The sequence below is a fragment of the Gavia stellata genome, chromosome 13 (genome assembly GCF_030936135.1).
Source record: "Gavia stellata isolate bGavSte3 chromosome 13, bGavSte3.hap2, whole genome shotgun sequence".
NCBI lineage: Eukaryota > Metazoa > Chordata > Aves > Gaviiformes > Gaviidae > Gavia > Gavia stellata.
Window position 1 is genome coordinate 9,169,564 of NC_082606.1, and position 24,211 is coordinate 9,193,774.

The window sequence follows — 24,211 nt, forward strand, 5'->3', positions numbered from 1 at the left end:
TTCCCCAAGACTTCTAAAGAAACTTCCGAAAGTCCTCTCAATGTTGCACAAATGTTAAGATGTATTTAATTTCTTGAAACAGTAGAATACATAGAGGAGGCTACCCTAAAACAAACGTTATAACACAACATGAGACACAACCAAAAATACTACTTGCCTGGTCATCCATAAAGAAAATTTCAATATATACTGAGGTCAATTTTAGACAAAAGCATTAAAACAATTTGTCTATAATAATTAAGTACATTCCAGCTTCAACTTTTCTGAGCAGAAATTTGGGATGGAGGAGGAATAGATTTGGCTATGCTTACAGTAACTGTTAAAATTCTGTTAATATTATCATTGTCTTTCTTATGCTAGTCCAACATTAAAAGTCATTTGTATTATGTAAAAAGCAAGATGGGCCAGTCAGGAATTAAATTTCCACTGTGATAAGCATTATTACTGTGCCAAAGTTTGTCGTCTAAATTGTGAAAGGTAACGCAAGGCCAAATCAGCCTACTGCACAACACTAGATTTTTGCTTGTTTTAATGAACAAAGACAGAAATGCTGAATTGTTCAAGACAAAAGGGACTGCTGATTACATCCTGAAGTCCATTAGTGCTCGTATCTGGTGGACAAGAAGAGTGTAGAGAAATCAGACATAAGTTGTGAATAAAATGACAAGACAGACTCTTCTATCTGTCATCTTTCCTAGACTAATTTGGAGACCCAGCCTGGAGGCAGCATTACTTGGCATGATGCCCTGAAGAATGCGTAAACAGAAAAGAAAAAACATACTTCTTAAGAGTCTTGACCCAAAGCTAATCAAGATGCAGGAGATGCATATAGTGCACTGATTCTTGTTGTGCAAGAAGGTCAAACCAGACCGTGATAGAAGGGAGTTCTTAGAGAACAGTGCTAAATGCAAGCCAATGATGAGCAATGGGCCATCTATTGTGACTGTGCAGATAGCACAGCAATACATACAAGGAAATTTGGAGAATCAGTGAGGTAGAACAGATAAACAGATCTAAAAAGAAAGAAAACCAACCGAACAAAAGCCTCAGATGAAACACTTACTGATATAGTTACACAGAACATCAGCTTAAAAACATCATTTTGTAGAAACAAAACTTCCTTACCCATACTGTTAAAACCTTATATTCTTGAAACATTTTCCATTTTAAAGACATAGTAGTATTTTCTTGTTGTTGCTATTTTTTTCTTTTTACCATAATTAACTGAACCATGAGAACATGCTGGTTAATACAATCTTCCCTTGGTTTATAATCCACTTACAGACAAGTTTCATCTTCAGAACAGTAATGTAAAATTTGTGTTGAAGACAACAAGGGAAAACATCTGTTCAATTAAAAAAGGGTCGCTAGCAATGTACATGTACCTCACTTTTAAGTCTGACTTGTTTGATAGAATCACTTAAAAACTTTGCTTCTAGAAGCAAAACTAAGAGAATTCTAAAGTATCTGATACTGTAGAAATAGATGCTTCTTCAGTACATATAAAAAGCAAATTACAAAGACGAAAGATTAGGTATGCGACTTTTTCAGATACAGAATATGATATCAATAAGAAGAGTTTTAAGATTTATACACATTCATCTCCTTACTAAACAGATCTGAATTCTCATTCCATCTGAATCATTGTGTATGAGTAAAGGCGGAATGTTGCCAACATCCCTCTCCACTGCTCTGAAGTGGATGCATTCTTCACATGATTAATTTCTGGACTAATCTGTGAGAAAGCATATCCTTTCCTGGATACTGAGTAGACTAAGGAGCAAGGTGGAAAGAGGACTTCGTACAGAGTTTAAGAGGCTGCAAGTCCTAGCGATGTGTGTTATATTTCTCTGGTTTAGTGATGAAATACACCAGTTCCATGCAACATTTGCAAATAAGACAGGCTTGTAAAAAATAAAAAGGGAAGTCTATTTCCTGATATTTGTCTACTTCCAATATTTTTATTTATATCCAAGTACAGCTTTTTATTATTTTACATGTAAATACCTACACACACTATTTCCTGATATTTGTCTACTTCCAATATTTTTATTTATATCCAAGTACAGCTTTTTATTATTTTACATGTAAATACCTACACACAACCAGAGTCGAATGATCATTCAAAATAATAAAACAGATTTGTAAAACCTTAGGCAGTTTATTTTGCAATTAATCTCCCTGAAATTTTGCTAGATCCATGGAAGAAAGAAAAAAAAAAAACAACACTACACACCAAACCAAAAAAACCCAAACCAACAAGATTTAGCAAGAAAACAATTTTAATTAGATGATGCTATGCTTTCAGGAAACATTTCAACATTGCAGTGAGGTCTGGATTTTAAAACAAAGTGTACTTCAAAAAGAATGAGATGTTAGTCTGCAGAAAGCAATGGTGACTCAGATAAACAAACAGGAAATTTAAAATTACAATAAAATTAAAAAAAAACATTAAAATTTAAATACTCCAAATTGCACTCGTTCTTACCTGCATATCTTCTATTTGGCTTTCCAAAGACCTTTTTAACACTACCAATTCTTTTGCCTCCTTTTCAGCATGTTTCAAAGCTTCTTCTAATTGTTGTTTCTCTTCCTGCAATCACACAATTTGATACATTTAGGAATAGTGGCAAGGCTTTTAATCTGACAAGTAAACTGAACTATAAAGTATGTTCACTCTGGCCTATCACTGATCTCCTCCGTTCCAAGCTGTGACTTGCTTTTACACTGGTTTTCACTGGGGAAATCTTTCCTATACATGTCCGTAAACTGCATCTTGCTTCTCAAAAACCTGTTGGTTTTGCCTAGCCTTCCCAATGGCATTGCCCATCCTCCTCTTTGTCAGTTTTTGTTCTATAATGTATTCTTTGCAAACAGAAAGGAGACTACTTAAGGGGCTTGTTTTCTAGACTTACCGCATATGTCTTTATTTTTTCCTTCACTGAATTTTCTTCTCCTTTCATATTATCAATTTGTTTGTGCAACTCTTCAATTTTACTCTTTAGCTCATCAACTGTTCTCTTCAACTGTTCATTTTCCTCAGTCAGTTCTTTGACTTGATTTTCTATACTATTTCGCACCTCTTGTGCAGCATTTCTTTCACTGGCAAGGACAGCGGCACTCTAGTGAAAACAAATCACATCGTGTTTAAAAAAAAATAAATGCTGTTTTCCAACAGAAGTTTCATATGGCACCATAGCAAATATAGCTAGGATATAACATTAAAATGTCAACAAAGAATTTAACTTAAAGTCTGTATGCATTACAAACATGTATTTTTATTATTCATTTTACTGTGGGAGAACACACAAGGAGCTTTTTTTTTTCCTCAGGCATACCTATGTGCTAAAGTAACATATAACACCTGAACAGTCTCATGCCTGCCATCACATATTTTCACCTTAACATCTTCCTCTTTATTACCCTAAAATATTTTCATTACCAAATCTCATTGTTAGGTAATTCCAAGTAATCTAAAAAACTTATCAGACATCAAAAGCCATATGGACCTTTAAGGAAGAACATATTGATGAAGAGTGTATTCCACAGCAACACAAAATTTAGGCAGTCTAGCTCCACTGCTTATTCCAAGCACTAACATACAACATTCTACAACCACGCAACTATTTGTGGGGCTGCAGAGTAAATCAACTTAGGGAACAGGACTAACTGTAATATATACACACACGGATAAATATAAAGAGATCTTGACACTAAAAAAAAAGTAGGGGGGAGGGAGGGAAGGCATTACTGGAAAAAAGCCCCAATCCATTTCAAAACATGGTCCCACAAAGTGCTGTGTCAGCACAGAAGAGCAGACAGTGAGCAGGCATGAACAAGCAACAGCGACTGCAAGTACCTTACAGTGGTATTGGTGCAGCTCCACCTGCATATCATACAGCCCACACGTGAGGCTGTACTTGAATAAGAAGTTCTGCTTGGTTTTCAGTTAACTGCCTGAGGATCTTCAAAAAGATACACTTTGTATTTTTTTCAGAAACTCAAATCAATATACAGCACAAATTATAATAAACTACTCATCACAATTTATCACATGTGGAGATAGATATTTTTTTTGGCAGCATAACTGGCTGCAGCATGTAACTTTTCAGAGCTAATCATCACGTTAGTCTCACCACTCACCTGCTCTAAAACACCCTACCATTTATTGTGGAAACCATGAGTGGAAGTATGTATCTATATTGTTACACTATCTATACTGTTATACTGTAACACAGACCAGGTATGTACTTGTGAACATTTAATTCCGTGGAGTAAAGAGCTGGAAGGATTTAATCTTTGCTCATTACTGACTTGTCAGTCAGAATCCCCTCCAAAAAATATAATTTGAGATATAATTTGTGGTTCTTGCTCTTAGGCATTCAGGGTCTGATACAAAGCAATACTCTGTACAAACGATCTGCTTCTCGTGTACAGGCTCACCACCTTTTACATTAAGACTTTAAACAACAGTAGGAACACCAGAACAGACATAGGAGTCAATCTAGACCAGTATTCTCTCCAGTGGCCATAGCTGGTGTTTATGGACAAAAAGAGCAAGAACAACTACGGCGCGAGCCTTTCCCCATTACACTCCCAGCTCTCACTGTTTTTCTTCCATGAATGTATCATCCATTAATTTCTCTAATCCTTTTTGAATCCATTTATACCTTTGGCCTCTATATTATCCGGTCACAATAGGTAATTACACATTAATTACTGAAGCATAACATTTTTGCATGTGAAATTGCGTTTATCTGGCTGAAAACAAACGAAATACTACAGAGTAGGTTTTTAAGAAACTATGTTGTGACATATTTCATGAATGCATGAAAATCACTTTTCAGTTATGCTATTTTTGATTGTAGCTCCCAATTTTCCCCTCCCCACCCCCAAAAGGAAAAACCAAAGTTATATAAAAGGGTGTTTACGAAGTGCGCCCTCACTAGATTGTTTTCTAGCAAGCAACAGCTTTTAAATCATGCAAATTCGTGTGATAAAGCAGTAACTCAGAAAACACTCAGACTGTCTACAGGGTCAATGAACTTATACAAAAACTGGCAGCATAAGTAGGCTGACAAGTTCTGGTCTTTTGAAAATACTGAAAAAACTTGTTCTTCTAAGTGCATGACTAGTTAAACCCCTGAAATAAATTGCTGTTGATGCTTTAAGTTCTCACATACTGAAATTTCAATAGCATTTATATATTCCTTTAATTTTTGCTTTTAGCATAGAGCAAAGTTTTACTAATTAGCAAGCACTCCACCAGTGGCTCCTTTTTGTCTCATTTCCCCTTTCTGGAGCTGAGTGAAAGCAGCTGAGGCACACTGGGGAGTTCAGGGAAAGGAATGTTGATTTGTCTGTTCTTTTTCATCCAACCGCCTACACAGGGCTACACAGTAAGAGAGGACTGCAGCAGAGCCACACTGTACCTGAAGATTCCACTACTTCATCTACCATGGTTTGCTCCACTTTCCCAACACAGGAAGCATTATTTACTTAGAAGTACATGCACACACACAAAAGCAAACAACCAAACAAACCCCCCAGATCTACATACATAAATATACACATAAATACATATATACATATGTATTTAACCTAATAGGTTCAAAATAAAGTTCAACCTACACTGATACAGTCATATCTAGAGATATGCTCCAGCCTGCCTTTTGCTTTATGTATCTTAGGATACTGTTGCAGTCACTAAAATTAAACTAAACTGGTATTCTCTCTCCTTTTTCACGATGTATTTCAGTAAGTTAGCAAGATGCTAGGTGAATATATATATATAAAAGGTAGAGAAGTACAAAGAGCAAGTTGCAAGTACTATCTTTATTAACCTAATTTAAAATCTTGGAAATAATTGGGGATATAAGTAAAACTTGCCTAAAGTTCCAGCTAAGTGACCAACACTTAACCAGCAGATCTCCACAGGTCTCTAACGACCTTGGCATCATTACAAGGGTTACACCTTCACATGAACGAACTGTTCCCAAACAAATCCTCTAACATGTTAAGTACAAAATTCCTTTTTTTCACCTGGAAGGGGTATGTCTTAAAAAAAAAAAAAAATCAACAATAAATATATATACTCACACACACTTCTTCAAGATGGCAGGAAAACTCTCTAAGTATATATGGGGAGCCTTACTGTATTGTAGTTGGAAAGTGGGCATTTTTCTTAGGTATCTTCTGGGGAGAGTAGAGGAAATTTTCTTCACAATGCACATTTCACTGTACACTGTTGTTTCAACATCTTTTCAACTTGTTTCAGATAAAACTGAAAAACAACACAGGAGTATCTATCCTATCAGTTTACCTTACATAATTGTACTATACACATAAGGCGTGGAAGATCACCTTCAGGGTATCATTCAGGATGATACCAGAAGAAACAATACATGAGTATCTTCAATTTGACAGTGAAATTTAAACAAAGTCAAACTACACAAATAAAATTTAGATGGTTTTTGAGTAGGAAATGCACACATAGCATCATTTCTCCAAAAGGGTCAAATAATATAGCTGGGTTTAGATAGGAAAAAAGCCTATATTCATTTATCCCCAGTGTAATGAGAATTGCAGGCAGAGCTCTTCACTGGCATAAATGAAGCTTCTGGATTATAATAGCTTTTGGCAATATATGCCATATTGTGTAGGACATTGCCACAGAAAATTAGGGTATTAAAAAATCCGCGCCTCTTCCCTTCTCCTATTCTCCTCTGTTAGTCTTATCTAGCACCCCACATCATCTTCTACCTCCCCTCCAGGTCTTCTCTTTGGAAGACACGTGAACAGGTCAGAAAAGAGCCTCAGTATCATTAGAAAGGATACGCAAAGGGAACAAGCACTTAAATGTAGTTCTGACAGACCTTGTAGTGACACCATTAGGGGAGAGCCCAGTGGAGAGAGATCCATATATTGAACATTTACATAAGGTTCAGACCAGCAGCTATCAAATCATACATGGACGCTGCTGAAGCAGCATTACACAGGCAGTTTACTCAACCAGCCGCAAGCAACTAGAAGGCAATATTACTCCTGTAGAGACCATACATTAAATTATTTATTACTTTGTCGTTACAGATGGCCCACTATATTCTGCATAAAATTCCACTAATAAAACATGCCAGTAGAAGATATGACAACCACTGCACTGAAATTACAGAGAAATTACTATGTACATTGATAAATTCTGAATGCCAATTATTGCACTTCATAGACTAAAACTGTAAGTGACAACAGTATAGACAGTTTAAACTGTACAACAGATGCTATTTGCTAACAGCCAGCGGTAATCCTATTCTCTTTGGTTCTGTCTACATGAGCAAGAAGGCACAGCTTTCATTTAAAATTCAGTGACTGGCTCACACATTCAAAAAAGAGTTGAAAGCTGTTTGCAAAAGCATTGAATTAGAGTGGGTTAGAGTGATGAGGATGAAAGCAGAATCATAACTGAACACTAAAGGGCTAGTAAGTACTAATGAGGAAAAAAGCCAGACAGGGAGAACTCACATATACAGATTGTGCTGTGGATCCTTATCCTTGAGTCCACACATGACTTATTTGTAATGGTGCTATACATAAACAGTGTGAGTTAACAAAAGCTCTTTAAGCCTTAATGACATTACATCAATTAATGACTCCTGTTGATACCCATTCATAAATCCTTCACATTGCTACATTTAATATTTAGGGATGTTGGTAAAGTTTTGGCCATCATTTTAACTAAGTTTATATAAATTTAACCCATGGTAACAGAACTGGGTATAGGTCACAAAGTAATTATTTAAGCTGAATATGAAACATTAACAAATATGTTGTTAATGTAACATGATCTTGTGGATTGAATTGTGGATCAGCCTCTTCAGAAAGTTGAAATGAGATTATGTACATAAACACATACAGAGCATAAAACAGAGAAAACTGGTTAAACAAGATTCTTGAAGACAAAAGCTGTAATGAAATACTGTATATTCAGACATATTTGCGATACAAAAAAACCCCAAAACAAACAAACAAAAAACCCCAAATCCCCCAAAAAACAGGGGAAGAAAAAAAAAACGTATCAAGCATTGAAGTGGGCTCTTTAGATCTTAAAATTAACATATCTCAATTCCAAGACTGCAGTTTCTTCCCTATGATATATAAAACGTGCTTATTTCTGTTTAATCCCAGTTGCTAGTTGTGGCAGTATGTTTTAGTAAACCAACTTTTTACTATACTATATTATGGAATTATTTTTATTTTTATGTAAGGTAAAAACCCTATAGCATTTTTCTTGTTATGTTTGTTTGCCTGCATTTGCTTTGCCTTTCCTTCCAATCTGTCTGTCCTCACTCTGTCTTCCAGGGCATTCTATTCCCTGCGTTTAGCCTGTTTTACATTCAGATTTCCATCTCTTCAATCTCTGAAGGAATAATACCCTCCTCTTAATACTCACATCCTTGCAGACTTCTTAAACACACTCATACCTTCTTCTCATTTATTATTTTTGAATACATGAAATACTTTATTATACTTTCTCAAAATTTATCATGTTTAAACTCATGGTTTAAGACTGAGCAAGCCTTATCAGCAGACTTAAGCTACACAGGTAAAAGAAGCTGGAAATGGGTTGCAAACGTTTGAAAAAAACTGAAAAAAGAAAAAGAAGCCTGTCTAGAAGAAAGAAAACGTAGCTCTGTAATGATGAGGTCCCACAATACAAAGTCCTCTGTGACTGCTTGAAGATAAGCCTCTGCATTCTGACATTGTCATTGTGCCATACTACACATGCTTTACTTCTTATGTTTTACTTATTATTTATTATATTTACTTATTATGTATTATTTACTTATTATGTATTTACTTATTATGCTTTAATAAGCTTTACTTATTAGCCCAGCAGTGGACTCAAACCACCATGAATAAAACAAGTTATCAATCCTAAAAGAAAGGTCCACTGCAAAAAACCAGTTTCTGACCACAAAAAAATACATGGAGGAAAATAATCTATGGCGGTCAATAACCACTGAAATTCTGTAATAGTTCTCATACATTTTAATTCTGAAGCTTAAAGAATTAGTCAATCAGCTTCAGAACAAGTCAAGAGTTTACAGTGAAAGAGGTTGTTGCTGCAGAAATAAAGGAGTGCTGCAGAAGTGAGTGAGGCAGAAAGAGAAAGTACAGTTTCACAGCTAAGCTGCCCAAATATAGCCCTACAGAATCTGGAGCTTCTGAGGCAAGTCACTCAAACAAAACTTTCCAGAGGGGATCAATAACTGCATGCTCCTCAGTTTCCTTAGTGCTTGATTTGAGGCACTAGGGTTTGGTTTCCAAAGTCTTGCGTGCACAGTTGCAACTGAAGTCAGCAAAAATTGCACCCCGAACATATCAAGGACTACATAGCGGTTAACACTACGGTAACCTAGGCACCTCAATTTGAACATGCGCAACTAATGGATCCTTCTGACAGCCATCTCTCCACCTCTTACTTTCCTGTACTTAATATGGGGAAAAACATTATTCATGAGCTTGCAGCTATGTTGAGAAAAGGAATTAAAGTTTGTGAAATAATCAATATAACTCTTTCTTCCGAAGAAGTTTTTAATAGTATGTGCTGAGCGCAGGAACAGACCAAATCCTGACAAACATTGATAAACAAAATATTCTAACATTGTGTTTAAGATAACAGATGGATGAGAAGAAAGTGAGATGCACATATATGTGTACTATGCGTACTATTTGATTTGGTATGTACACCCGATTTATAAAGTTTTACCTAGTGTAGGTCTGCTTATCTGAGCCCACATAATCACAGCTGCTGGAGTTCATATGCATGCAGCATTTAGTTTTCAGCTCTGGGCCTAAGGAAGTTACTCTCCATAAGGGAACTTCAGCAGTGAAATTCAATTTCCTCTCTTCTCATCCTGCTCCTTTCAGGTGTTTTGCCTAACAAGAAATTAATCTAATAAAGTTTGGGTTTGTGTCCTTGTATATAGTTCTGTATGTGTCCAGAAATATTTTAAAATATATTAAAATTAGTCTAGACCAAGTTTAAATAAAGCAATAAATATTGTTCCAACTCCTTTGTTGCAGAAAACTTGGTAAAGTAAATATATTTATCTACTATTCCACTCTCAACTGGCGCAAGCAGTGAACAGATTTAAAGAATCAGAGATGAAGCTCAGTTAGTACAAAAGGCATCAAAATCCTTCCCACCACCCATTACAGTATAAACCCAAAAAAACTGCACAGAACACACAAACACGTCCTTGAGATGCAAATGAAATACTCCATTTCAACCGTAATACAGCAAAAAACCTCTTGGATAGGAATGCATAAAATGTTCTGTGGCTCCACACCTTTTTTTACCACACCCTCAACACTGGCAAAGACATGAGAGTGGTTGTGTAACTGATCATTAAAAAATGGTTTTGGCTGTTTCAGCTGGTGAAATTCCCCTTTGGCAGTGACTGCACAATACGGGACCTTTAGAGTCCTTTTACAAAATACAGGAAGAGCTAAAGTGAGGGGAAGCTAAGTGTTTCATTCACAGATTATTAGAATTGTTAAATTTTGGCTAGATTCAATGTTTATTAGGCACAACTCAGCCAATTTTTCTAAAAACCTTCAGGTTTCCTTTCAGAATCATATTCAACTGAGTAAAACTGAATTAAAACAACTGTTTATTCTTTAATTGCCATACTTGAAGTACAAATCTAAAGAATAAATCTCCATTCAAAATGAGCTAAAGCACAAATAGAAGTTTTTTTAACGGAAGTAACAGACTTTGAAATATTCTTTCCATATTCATACTTGTGGAATCAAAGTAAATGACATGATAATCTTCCAAAACCTTCTGGAAAAAAGGGAATGGTGTGGCTGCTCACTCTATTCTGTTCCTGGTGTGGAACACTTACGGTATTAAGGAAGATACTGTCTGCTGAAACCAACTTTAAAGTTTCATGGGCCACCTTTTTAGGTTGATGCTGGACTAGTTGTTTAACTTCTTGAACTACATGTAGAAAGTTTCATGTGGCTTCAGGGATTCAGATCTACCCAGCTCCCTCAGATGATCCTGAGGGGGTAGCAGTGATGGAGATGTCAAATTCCTTTCTATTGTTTTTTCCTCTCCTTTTTGTACATAATCAAAGCAAGTTTAAATAAAACAACTAGACACTTATTTCCCTAGGTAACATGCAGGTGATTTCCAAAGAAAGAAAAAGTCAAAACCAACCTACATCCAAAAACTGACACCCAAGGAAAAAAGGCAAGCATACTGAGTCTCAACATAAGGACAGCCCTTCAATTGTAATCCTTATTAGCTCTTCAGTAAAGAGAGCTTCTGAAATCAGTATTATTCAGGTATAGTCATCTAGTTTTTAAAGCTCATGAATGCAAATAACAGGTCTTTATTTCTGTTTGCATCTCTTTTTGTAGTTCTGGTATTCTTCCCCGCTGCATACCTTTAGGCAATTCTTCTAACCTCAGACACTATTTCTTAAAGCAGTTGGAAGCCCTGGGATGAATAACACTGGATAGCATGGATGATAAAATCTCATGCCTCTAAAAAAGGAATACAAAAACTCCTTAAAAGCAAAATGGAGTGTTAGGCTACCACTACTCCCCCCTCCCCATCCCCTTCCCCACCCCATCCCCCATCCCCAAAAAAACCAACCAAAACCAAAAAAACCCAAACAAAAAGCCCCAAGGTTCTAGAAGAGAGACTAAATGGCCTAACTGGCTTTACTTACTGCTTTTCTACCTTATACTGATTACATTAATTCTTCCCATCATCTCAAAATGAGGCCTAGCCTGCTTTAACACATGGCTATGCCTTTGGAAGTTAACTATCATTAGTTACCTATTAAAAGAGTCAGTGTGTTTTATCTCTTAGTGACGTACGCTGCAACCAACCTGAATCCTCAGCTGTACTTCAAGAGATTATTCAGTAAGCAAGTGCACAAACTTACAAGCAAGTCAGACTGTCTTTCCTTCCATTTCAGCTAGAGCCATTCTATTAACTGTTTAAAAATTATTCACTTGTGAGAGTTTAGAGACAAGACTTGTCTTCTTGCAAGGCCATTTTCACTGATCTAAACAGTATCATATCCTTAATATTATTTCCAAAACCATTTAGGTTTTCATTTATGAGATGTAATGAAAGATGTAAAATTGAGAATGCACCTTTTTTTTTTTTTTTTAAACACAGAGCCTGTTAAACAAAATGTGCCAGTAGTGCCAGTATAGGCACGACCCAACATTTACACAGTTATAAAATCCAGAGCTAGGAAAGTATTAACCTCTCAACCAGTAGCTATATCAATGTCACATTCTCCTTCTAGCTATGGATCATGACATACTCAGACTGGCTTATACTAACAGTTTTTTCAAGGTCAGAAGTTGTTGCAAGGACTAGAGTAAAATATTAACTAGTTCTGTGTTCACATTGTCCCCTACTGAATGGACTTACACTTCACACACATACACAGACAAACATATACTTTCACAGGACAAACCACCTGAACATACATATACTGTCTTCTGCTGATAAGGATTAGAGATCCTCCTCATGGTATTAAAGTATCTGACTGCACAGGCTCTTGCCAACTTCAAGAAACAAAAAGAACCCCACAAACAAACAAACAACCCCCTTCCCAACCCAGACTAATTGAAATAGTCCTGGCTGAATAAGGTTCACAATGGTGAAATGACTATTACAGATGAAACACATTTTTTTTGGTCTTGTTTAGATGTGTCCAATTCAACTCAAATAGAACTTTGCAGGACAGTTTTGCTCAGAGGCTTTCTTGACTCTACATATAGTATAATAACCACTCAGCTGTAGCTTCATGGTAATGTCTGCATCCAAACACACACATGTCCCCACTAAATAAATGGAGGGGTAAATTGCCTGGAAATAAAAGACCACAGAGGAGCTGGAACTTAAAAAGCTTGCTTTAGCACCAAAAGACAAAGGCATCAAGTTACATCTTCAGTGTGCTTTAGAGGCATGTTTATTATTCTTGTTGACAACACAGCTAATATTCCATAATTTGTTTGTTATTTAATTTAATGGGTGCCTAAAAACATGCATGATGCCATTACCAAACAACTTCCTTTCTATGCACAGAACAGACACTTAGAGAAAAATGTATCAAATCTGACTCTCAGATTTTCCATATACAGTTCTAAAATATGTGTTTCCAATAACAACGCCTATTTAAGGAGTGCCTGCAGACTTCCTTCCACCATCACGCTTCTGTCTGTGCACCCTCCCTCTCTCTTTCCCCCACTCCATCTGTGTTTGTAGGACCACACTGGAAATCAATCAAAACCATACCAGGCTTTTAGAGAGCTGGAAAAGGAGGGCAGAAATGAAGATGGGGGGGCAGGTCATGAAAGAGGAAACACTGACTTGGACCAGTCACTCCACTATTCTTTGACTCTGTATACAGTTTAAATCAGTTACCAACTGGCTTCTACCATTGGAAAAAACAAACAAACAAAAAGTGTTATTTCAACATGGCAAAGGCTGCCTCAGGCAAGCTGAGGAAAGAAAAAACCACCAGTGGCATTTGAAATCCTGGTTCATCTTCTCTAAATCTTTTCCAATTGTTGTGTATCTTGTTTGAGGTAAACAGACTAGACTCAGACACAGCATTCAGGATGCAGATTCAGATGAGTTATAGATGTATGTATACAAGGGCATAATGATGTTCTTATGTCCAAGTAATTCCTACCATATAATTTGTTTCTTTTACTGCTATCAAGATGATGTCTTTATAGAGCTATTTATTATAACCCTGAGATTTCACCTTAGAGTGACACAAGTTATTTGGGATCCTATTGGTTTTTTCCATACATATCATTTTACAGTTACATAAATTAAATTTGTTTATCACTTTGTGCACCAAAGTGTCTCTGTGATGCTCGATAATCAGTTACGTCTTCACTTTACCCTGAGTAACTTGGGTAACCACTGCTTGGTATTTGTAAAGCATTATTCCGAAAGAGGTTCTCAGCGTATACTAAAATTTAGTTAGTTATGTTTCATTTTACATTTAAACTATATATGCCAAGCCATTTCTACAAGAAAGGCATACACAGTATGTATCAGTATCATTTACAATGCTTAAGCTAGTTTTTGATAAGCGTTTGCTCTATGTGGGAGATTTTTATCAGCTTTGAAGAAGAAATATCATATTATCAGGTTAGGTAGAAAAAGATACAATATTCACTTTCATTTCAAAGTTTTTACAGCTGTGTGCTAGATTCACTTAAATTCACTTCATATGCATGGGGAAAAAACGAAAACAAAACCAAAGCTTCTCCTCATCTACAATGCTCAACATTTTATATTATTTTCTTATTTTAAAGGAGTAGACTTTTAGTTTGTAACATGTGCAGAAGGTAACCACTGTCTTTTGCTGTTCCTACCACTTGATCTGGTAAAATTCCTTCTTCTCTTTAATCATATCACATGTCTTAACACATACGTTACAGTTAAAGCTCACATGACCACAAGCTTCATTGCATTCTTAAATGTGTTGATAAATGAATCAGCTTCTAAACTCTGAGTGTCTGTTTTATCATTTTGAGGACAGGGTCAGAAGTATGATGAACCCTGAATAAATCAGTCAAGGTCAGGCTTAGATAAGCCTCTTCATAATGTGATGATTACAGCTTTTTCTAAACAACATAATTTGTACAGACTGCTTCTCAAAACTCACATAAATATGACAGTGCTGTGCAGTTTGCAACTGCACTCCCAAGCTGATACCATTTCAGTGGAATTTGAACACTGCTAGCTGAAATTTGCTACAACCTTTTACCTACAGTATTACATTCCAAAAGCTATTTCCAAATTTTACTGAAACAGCGGCACTTCATTTACAGTGACAGAGCACTCATGGTCAAGCAGTAAAATTCTGGCCTGTTGCATTGTAGGGTCAGATTAAATCATATAAATTTTTGTACTACATTAAAACCAGGAGGGGATTCATGTTAATTTCTGCTCTACCACTTGCATTGATGGAGAAATCAATTTTTAATTAGAAACACATTGATTTTTTTAATTTATTATTACATTAAAGGTAATTATTACCCCAGAGGTGTGTTACAGAAGAATAAAACTTTTAGTATTGTTAAATGGAAATAGCCTGGTCTCAGTCATAATAAACAAGCAATGAAGTTAAGAACAATCACAGCCATCTCAAGACCACCGCAAGCAAAAGACATAACACAAAAATTAGTTAAAAAGGTAAACTGTAGCAAAGAAAATTAGTATCTTAATATCTGTGGCTTTATATAACAATCTCTATTTAAAAAAAAACAAAAAACAAAAAAACCCCAACCTACCACCACATCAGTGAGCATGAGAACAGAATCGCACATCACAAATAACCCCGCTCTGTTCTCCTATCAGATAACCTTGAGTATGTTTCTAACACGATTTCAAAACACATCTATCTGGCATTCTAATCACACAGACTAAATGCACTGTACACTACTTGCCAACCTATCTGACATCTCCAACAGCTGAAAAACTATGTTGATTTAACACTGGCACAAAAATTACTTCCTTTCTCCCTGCAAAAACTTCCTTTTTGGCCTAATACATATCACAAAACACCTTTATTCAGTGTACCAATTTGGATAATATAGAAGCAACATAAGAACTAAAAAACTTGTACAGACAAACTCCGATACACCCCGATCTATCAAACATCAGTATCCATATTTTCTGTATGATAAGCCACTGTTACAGCATTTACACATCTGTTTTCCTCATTAAATACAACAGAATGGCCCCTTCCACTATCTTTGATGTAAATTTCTCACATCACACCATCCAATATAAATCTTTCCAGCTTGTAACAGTATAACAAAAAAAAATTTAACAGGTCAAGCAGCTTCAATTGTATAAAACATGATTTTCACACACACGGTTGGGTATTCCAGGTTAATTGTAAGACCACAGCAGATCACTCATCTAACTCCCTGCAAAGACTGGTTGTACTTTCCTGATAGATGATACATCAAACTCAACAACTAATCTCAGCCAGCAGGCATAGAGATAATGCTGGGCTTCAAAAAGGTACTAATACTAGTGAGATTTAAAAAAAAACAAAACCAAACAAAATACATTCCAATTAAGCATGATGAAAGTTTTACTTAAAATAAAAACAACAAAAATCACTTGAAGTAAAATTGGAAGAGCAGAACTAGTGCTTAGAGCAACATTAATTAATTAAATTTCACTTTTGAACATCTTATTAAATTTACTATTAGATAGACTATGTCATGCAAGTAAATAAATGCTATTTATAACTATCGCTAACCTACAGCAACCCAGTCATAGAGCCATTTCCCAGACTGCGTTATTGTTATGCCAAACAGACTACTCTTTCATTTCTTGTCAGTCGTAATTACAGTTCCATAATTGAAATACAGTAAATTACCATGCAGTAACTTTGAAAGATGGTTCACTGAGGTTAAGCTGTCACTACAATTACTGTATAATAAAAAATGATAATTTAAATGTTCTACTTCTCTCAAAGAAAAAAAATCAATTCAGTTCAAGCAGCTCAGATGAGTCAAATATCTTCATGATGATGTAAACAAAGAGAAACAACACATTTAAGCAAAGTCAAACAATCTCAAGTAGAAGTCCTAGGCTGCATAAACAAACCAGTAAACTTTTCTAACCACTGAAGAAAACTGCATATTTAAAAACAATCCTGTAAAAGAATACTCTCTGTCAGAATTTGGTCATACAATATCTATCCAGCATCTTCCATATGTGCTCCTATTTTGCTCATAAAGCATATAAAGCTTTGGAAACTTCTTTCAAGTTTCAAGGCTAATTTTAATTTGGTTCTACATTATGTTTTTGGCCACGACTAGTAGGATAACTGCAACTCACCTAACACCAATGAGGTGTGGGTAAAAGATACAAATTAGCATGGACATTTCTAAGCATAAAACTGGGCCTACAATTCTGACTTACATTGGTCAAGCACAGTTTGCCTTCAGAAATTTTCTCTAATATTTGACAGAAATGTAATGAGGGAAGGGCATATGGAAAAAACACAAATAACTAACTGTAAAAATAATGCTCAAAATTTTATAAGAGCTGTTCCCTTACAAAAAAATCTTTCAATAAATTCCCAGCTGCTGTCTCTGCAAAACTAACTTCACAAAGGACATATTTTGGAAAACAGTAACAGATAGACACATGTGAAAACTGTCCCTGTTCTCCCCCTCACAAAGACTTCCTGCTGATGCTAGAAGAGGCAATTCCCCCAGTTCTGTTTTCATCCTGTCTGCTTCCAGACACTGATTCCCTGCTGTTTCCCTTGTGCTGGCACTCATTTGACCATTCAGTAAACAAGATAAGCTCAATAAATGAAAAGGACACACAATAAAACAAAAAAACGTGTAGTAGTAAGTAGTTCAAGGGACAAGTTGGGACAATCTAACCACGGAACAGGACATGACACAAGGAGCTGAAGGTAGGAACAGTGGGCTGCAAAGAACTGCTAGAAGCTCCAAAACTGTAGTTTCAACAGCATCACTGGCCAAGCACACTGGCACTCTTCAGGGCATCCTCAAGGTTTCAGTGACTCCATTTAACCCAAGACAAGCAAATGGTTGTCTGTACTATACTCCCACCTATTCTCTCTCAAAGTTTGCAATGAAGAAAATGTAGTAAGTAACTGTCACCATCTGTGACAAACAATGAAAAACATTATATAAGTGTATGAAATAAAACTTATTATCAGCAGCTAAGAATCTCCTAGCCCAAATCTTTACCTATTTATTTTGCTAAGAAAATATTAGTATCTGAAAGCATCTAGTATGGGACATCTGAGAGAGGTATGATTTTTCCCTGTAGAGATTAATGGTAATCACTTATTTCACCTCTCTTGCTTTCTCCAGGCTCTGTTCTAGATTGAGCAATTCTTTATCATGTTGCTCTTTAAGTTTATCCATTTCCATGTCGTGGCTAGATACTTCTTCTTTTAGTGCTCCTTTTAAAGCTGTAAGCTCTCTCTCTCTCTTTCTCAAAATCTCTTCTTGTTGATCTTTTGCTATTAATACTTCTTGCAGATCCTGCTTCATTTGCATCAGCTCCTAAAGAACAAAATTAAAACACAATTACATGACAAATAGCTCCAATGGATGTTCTGTTTGTGTTTCAGAGAAGGAAAGCATCTAAGTATAAGCTCCCCAAGGCCAACTTCATTTCGTATGACTGATGTATTTTTTGCAGCTTTTATAGTAAGCTAAAAATTTACTAAACCCTAAGATTATTAGAAGTATAACATATAGCTGATGTTTTATATAACGGGTCAACATATCTGATGCTGCAAAACTATGAAAAGATTTTGATGGTATATGTTATGCGGTCCGTAAACAAAGCAGGAGTCAAGCTAAGGTTGCAGTTTAACAACTCCCTCAGTCCTACCTTCTGTAGCAAAAAGGTGGATAAGAACAAAGAAAAACCTTTGTTTCCCACACTGCAAGAGAATTGAACCCAATGATAATTCCTTGTTGTCTTTTCTGCGGGAAAGAATAAAGAAAGTTGCTTCTGCAAGTGCTGAAGACAAAACATGTGCTTCCCAACTGAGTCCATGCCTTTACACACTTCCTCCTCCCACCGAGTTTCCCCTAGAAGTCATTTCCCCTCTCCAAATTGCTAGGAAGGAAGGTGAGTAGTCAGTGAATCTGAAGAATAAATACACACATTCATGTATACAAACACAGAACAAAATAACATCACCAATCAAAAATGTACAGCTTCAAGAAATATCTAATTCAGTATTTCTCAAGCTGTGAATAATTGCACTTTTAAAAAGAATGTAAACTTCCCCTGCACTGAAGCAGGATCAGTACATCTAAACCATACCTGACACACGTCATCTAGTCTGTCCTTAAAAGCCTACAATGAAAGGGATTCTACTACCATCCCAGATAGCCATGTTCCACTGTTTAATTATCCATATTGATAGAAAATGTTTTCCAACATTTACTTTAAATCTCTGCAGCTAAGTCTCTTATTTCTTACTCTATGCCCACACAACATAGAAAAATTGATCACTATCTCCTTTATAGCAACATTATATAAGATGTGCTTTTGACTCTTCCCTCACTCCTCCATTCAGATTAAAGTCCTTCTTCACAGGTAATGTTTTTCAGTACTATCACCATCATTCCAGATGTTCCCCTACTTAGGTACAACTTTCAACTGCAGTGTCTGAGATTTAAGACAGTAATTTAAGAGAGTAATCAAATCTCACCTACACAAAACAAGGTAGTTATTTTACTCAGCATGTGTTCCATACAAACATCTTTAATATTCCTGAGATCTACTGTCTATTTTTGCTCCCTGTTTTGCGTTTTAACATTTAGCTTCCATTTCTTAAGCTAGTTCTTTGCACTAATATTAAGAGAAGTTAATTGTTTTAGTACTACAAAGTATTAAGATAATTCTAAATTCTAATCTTCCTCTTGAACCATTATGCACCGATACTCTTACACACCCTTATCGACAAATTTAGTAAGCAGTGTTCTCTATTTCATCATCAATATATTACTACAACCAGGGCTACAGCCAATTCCTCTTTCATCCCGAAGTGACAGAAAACCCGTAACTCTTTTGTTTGTCTTCAGACTCTATCCCTTCTCTTCTCTCCCTGGTCCCATCAACAGGGAGTCAACAATTTAGAGACTGCTTTGGTGAGTGCTTTTAATTTTCTTAGTTGAATCTCACCTGGCCTTACTAGTATGTACACCTTCTTTAAACTGATCTTCCCTGTTCTGACCCAAAATCCTATCTAATTGTTAAAACTGACAGAGATGATTATCCGGTAATAGTGGATAACTCAGCTGTCCCTCAACCATTATGCTATTTGTTCTCCTATTCTATAAAACAATGCTACTTATACTTTGTATTCCTTTTAGCATTAATGTAGTTATTATAACACGCTTTCTTAGGTCACCTAATGTTATATTGTTTTGGATTGATAGAAAGGGAAAAGCTAAGGCATGTATTTCTTCTACCTGTATCTTAGTTCCCACTTTTTATGCAATTCTTTTGGTTTTTTTCATCCTCTTTCTGGTACTTTATAACTAACCTCAATCAGAACCTCTTTCTCCCCTTCATCAGTATGTTTTGCGTTATCCAGTTCATCATGCATCTCAGAGAGCTGGTCTTGAAGATCTCTGATCTCAGTCTGGTGTTGCTCCTGCTCCATCTTCACTTGAAAAAGCCTCATCAAGAAAAATCAGACAGGATTTTTTAATTTGTAGAAATACTAATTTGTTCTTTCAAGTACTAGAAAGATACGAGTATCTATTCCCATGTTCCCCACAAGGGTATGGGATATAATGAGACAGAAAAATGAAATGTCAGGGGGTAAAAATGAGGGGGGTAAAATGAGAGGGGTAAAAATGAGAACTCTTTTAAGTAGGTATTTAAGTGAAAAGGTGTATTTTATTTTAAACCTGGTACTATATTCTTGACTAAAGCACTCAAGTATTTCCATATTTTAAAGACTTGAACTATATATTATGACTATGAAATATTAAAAGCAATTTGCACTAAGAGGAGGACTGTAAATTCAGCAATCTTTCTTTTCCTTCTAGATATTCTAAAAACATGCTGTTTTTAAATGGTAGAAACATTTCCTACCATAACAAATGTCCCTCTGTCTGATTCCATTAACATATTTTGAAGACACAGGTACTTTTAATCTTAAAGGTTTAAGAAAAGGTACAAATTCCAATGGATAACTTTTCTAGAATTAACTCACTCCTCTAGATTTTGCCTGAGTTCCTTCTCGCTTTCTTCCAGCTGCTTTTTTAAGGCTTCTTTTTCACATATACTTTCATCAAGTTGCAACTGAAGATCTTTCAGGTTTGCTCGTGTAGCATCTCTCTCTTCTTTGGAATTTTGCTGATTCTAAATTTTGTACACCAAAAGTTAAGCAAGATAATAGACTAAGCATAAATAAATTAAAGGCTCTTTTTTATTATAGGAAAGAAGCCATTTCAAGACTTTGTTATTTTTCACTTGTAGACGTGCTTATTGATTTATAAATATTAAAAGCTTGGAATGTTTATTAAAATACGCAAAGCACTGATTTTTGATTTTTATTAGAAATGCGAGAAGTGAAGTCTCCTCAGTACTATCTAATCAGTTCCAAGTATATTGATTCTTATCACAGACTCAAAATGCAAACCAAAAGAAACCAAGCTGTCCTTCTCATGTCTTCAGAGCATGGCTGTACTTAATTACTTTGAATTCAGCACTGCAAAAATAATGCTGTAATTAATAAACAGCAGCTAATGAGTAATACAGTTTGTCTCTCGCTCCATGTCTGTCTCACTGCAGTCAACAGATTAACATTTACCTCTGCAGATATCTAACAAATTTTATGTGCACGTGCCTAACATTTTTATTCACTGCTCCAGACTCCTCAGATACTAAGAAGAAAGAGATTTCTTAAAAAGGATAACTATGCTATAAGCAACTACACTTTAAAATAAAGTCTTCTGTAAAAACACAGGTATATCTGGATTAAAAAGAATATGAAGCAAAAAAAACCTCAGCTGGTTGATCAGTTGTCACTTACTTAGAAAAGTATATTTGAAATAGGCCAACAATTTATAACAACAAAATGCTGTACCCTAATTTCTAGATCCAGTTTTTTCTCTAATTCTTCCACTTTCCTTTCAAGTTCTGCTTTTTGTTCCACCAATGCTTTTACTTCAGCTGAAGAATCCGAAACCTACAATTAAATAGAGATGTTTATTCCCACAAAGCCAAGATGTTCTTTGACAATTGTTTTTTAAAATCTAAAGTAAAACTACAAGCAAGGCTAATAAAGTGTAGCATCAACTGCCTGAGCTCACCAGGGACTCTTCATATGGGTCAAGCCAAGCTAATGTTTTCAAAGGAACCATGATCTGATTTTCATAAAACTTCTTGGTAATTCCTCAAGGCATGTTGCCAATAATACAGAAAATATACAAAGCTAAAGAAAATTTCAAATTAGGCAACATATGAATTAGATCGCGAGTACTTGGGGCCAAATTTGACTGAGGTATCACCCATTACACAAAATGGACATCAAAGGGATTCATGCTCATATGTCAAGACAGATTTTCAAACACTGTTTTTTGGTAATTTCTTAAGATGTTTTTTATATTTTCATTTTGACTAATTATAGCCCACAATAAAATAATCATCAAAAGTAAGCATTTAACCCTTCTTTTGGCATCACTGCAACAACTGGGCATTTCTTCACTTCGCTTTAGAACTGAAAAAACAGTGCACCACATAGCAGGAAACAAAAACTTCTCAGTAGACAGACTGTCAAATGTATTGTATGGCTTATTGTAATATGGCTTTTAAACAATATCCTAAGACTTTTCTAAATTACAAATTAAAATACTCTCTCCACTTATATATCTATTTATATCACTATAATGAGAAGATGCTCTATCATTATTTTTTACAGCTATGTATGTTAGCTTTTTCTTCGATCCAACAACCTTTTGATGTTCACATTAAGTTTGCATCTCTCTCCTTAAATGTAGAAACTCTCACAGTAGACTCCTTTACATTCTATTTTAATTGTTAATAAAAATATTTCCCGTAAGTCACCTCACTGCGTGATTAAAATTAAGCTATACTACTGAGGAACTACAAGAATAGTCTAATTGAAGTCAGTGAGGGGATTCAAATTTTTAAAGCCCTATTTGAACACTGTATCATTATGAAACAAGCCAAAGCAACTTAAAAAATTGTTTACCTGAGTCTTTCCAGCAGCTCTTGATTTTAAAGTCTGAATTTTCTCAAAAACTAAGTTAACTTTCCTCTTTGTCGCATCATCATTATCAGCACTTCTAAAACCCAGACAGTACAAGTAAGCAATGACATGATCAAAGGTACTATTTTGTTAGCATCAAAACAAATTCAGAGTGTCCAAACTACTAACGATAATCACCATTAAAAAAAAAATCTAATAGGAATCAATCAGAAATTATCTTAACTAGGATTTCATTAAACCCTTTAAAGACAGGCTGTTAAAAATTTATATTCCAAATTTAAAACAAAAAAAAATCGCTGAACTCTTTAATTGCCACTCTTTTCTACAAGACTATAGCTGTGTAAAGACAGGTATTCAGCATGTATATTATTCAAACATACTGAAATTAGAAGTAATTAGTGTTAGGTTTTTCAAGTCCTGACTACTGCACCATAAAATAACACTTCAGCAGCTCCCAGAACCTGCTACATAAGGGATGCAAACAAATTTAGTGCGTCGTGTATATTTTAATCATTTCTTCTTCCTTCATTTCTCAACAAGTTATCATTAGAAAATACCAAGTAGAAGAGTTACAGGTGGATAAAGGATTAAATGCACATCAACAAGAGAGCTTCTGTCAAACCTTAAGAGACAACACTCTCTTGTTTTGTTAAAAAATCCACAAGCTTAAACTCCCATGAAGGATGATTTGAATTCTTCATGAACCTCCATATCACATGAAGTTTAACTTCAGAAGTATTTAAAAGACAAAACGTATTCTGATTCACAAATGTCAAATACATTTAATCAAATCCTGTACAATACCTTATGTAAGCCCTGATTGCCTGGGTATTTTGAGATCCTATAATGTCTTAAAGGACACAGGTGAGATACAGAGTTATGAAGCAGACATTTCATTTAGTTATAGCTTTGATTTTACAGTTTCACATTTTAAATGCAATAGAAAATAAACGCTGAGAAAATACAATCTCCTCTCCAAAAGTTAACTACGTTTACTAACCCTTCCTTAAGGTAATTGTAAAGTATCTGTTTAGCAGTCTCTTCATTCGTTTGCTGTGCAAGATCTTGCTGCCCTTTTAAGAGATCAGGAGTTGCCTAAAAGCACAAGATAAAATGTCAAAAAGCATAATACTGTGAGGGCTGTAAATACAACCTGTACAATTGAAGTTCTCCATTCTATTCTATTATGAAAAAATTTATGTACCATGGACCTCAAGTTCACAAAGATCCACTGGAGTTTTGGCTTAGTGCAAGAAGAAAGTGTACTCCACAACAAAAGAAAACATAATTTTGCGTGGAGTTACATATATTTCAGCATTCTACTTTTGCGCATTTATGCTTAAGACTCATCATAACATCATTTACAATAATCTTCTTTGGCC

General features: G+C 35.4%; 1 protein-coding gene across 2 annotated transcripts in view; it reads right to left on the reverse strand.

The window, feature by feature from the left end:
• CGNL1 (cingulin like 1) overlaps positions 1 to 24,211 on the reverse strand; it is a 64,640-nt gene that overhangs the window by 21,606 nt on the left and 18,823 nt on the right. For both annotated transcript variants that reach the window (XM_059823954.1, XM_059823955.1), the window contains 8 exons: positions 23,830 to 23,924; positions 22,812 to 22,905; positions 21,684 to 21,785; positions 20,808 to 20,956; positions 20,130 to 20,265; positions 17,914 to 18,126; positions 2,916 to 3,122; positions 2,489 to 2,593 (listed from right to left, as the gene is read on the reverse strand). In XM_059823954.1, the coding sequence (XP_059679937.1) occupies positions 2,489 to 2,593; positions 2,916 to 3,122; positions 17,914 to 18,126; positions 20,130 to 20,265; positions 20,808 to 20,956; positions 21,684 to 21,785; positions 22,812 to 22,905; positions 23,830 to 23,924 (1,101 nt within the window). The remainder of the gene's footprint in view (positions 1 to 2,488; positions 2,594 to 2,915; positions 3,123 to 17,913; positions 18,127 to 20,129; positions 20,266 to 20,807; positions 20,957 to 21,683; positions 21,786 to 22,811; positions 22,906 to 23,829; positions 23,925 to 24,211) is intronic.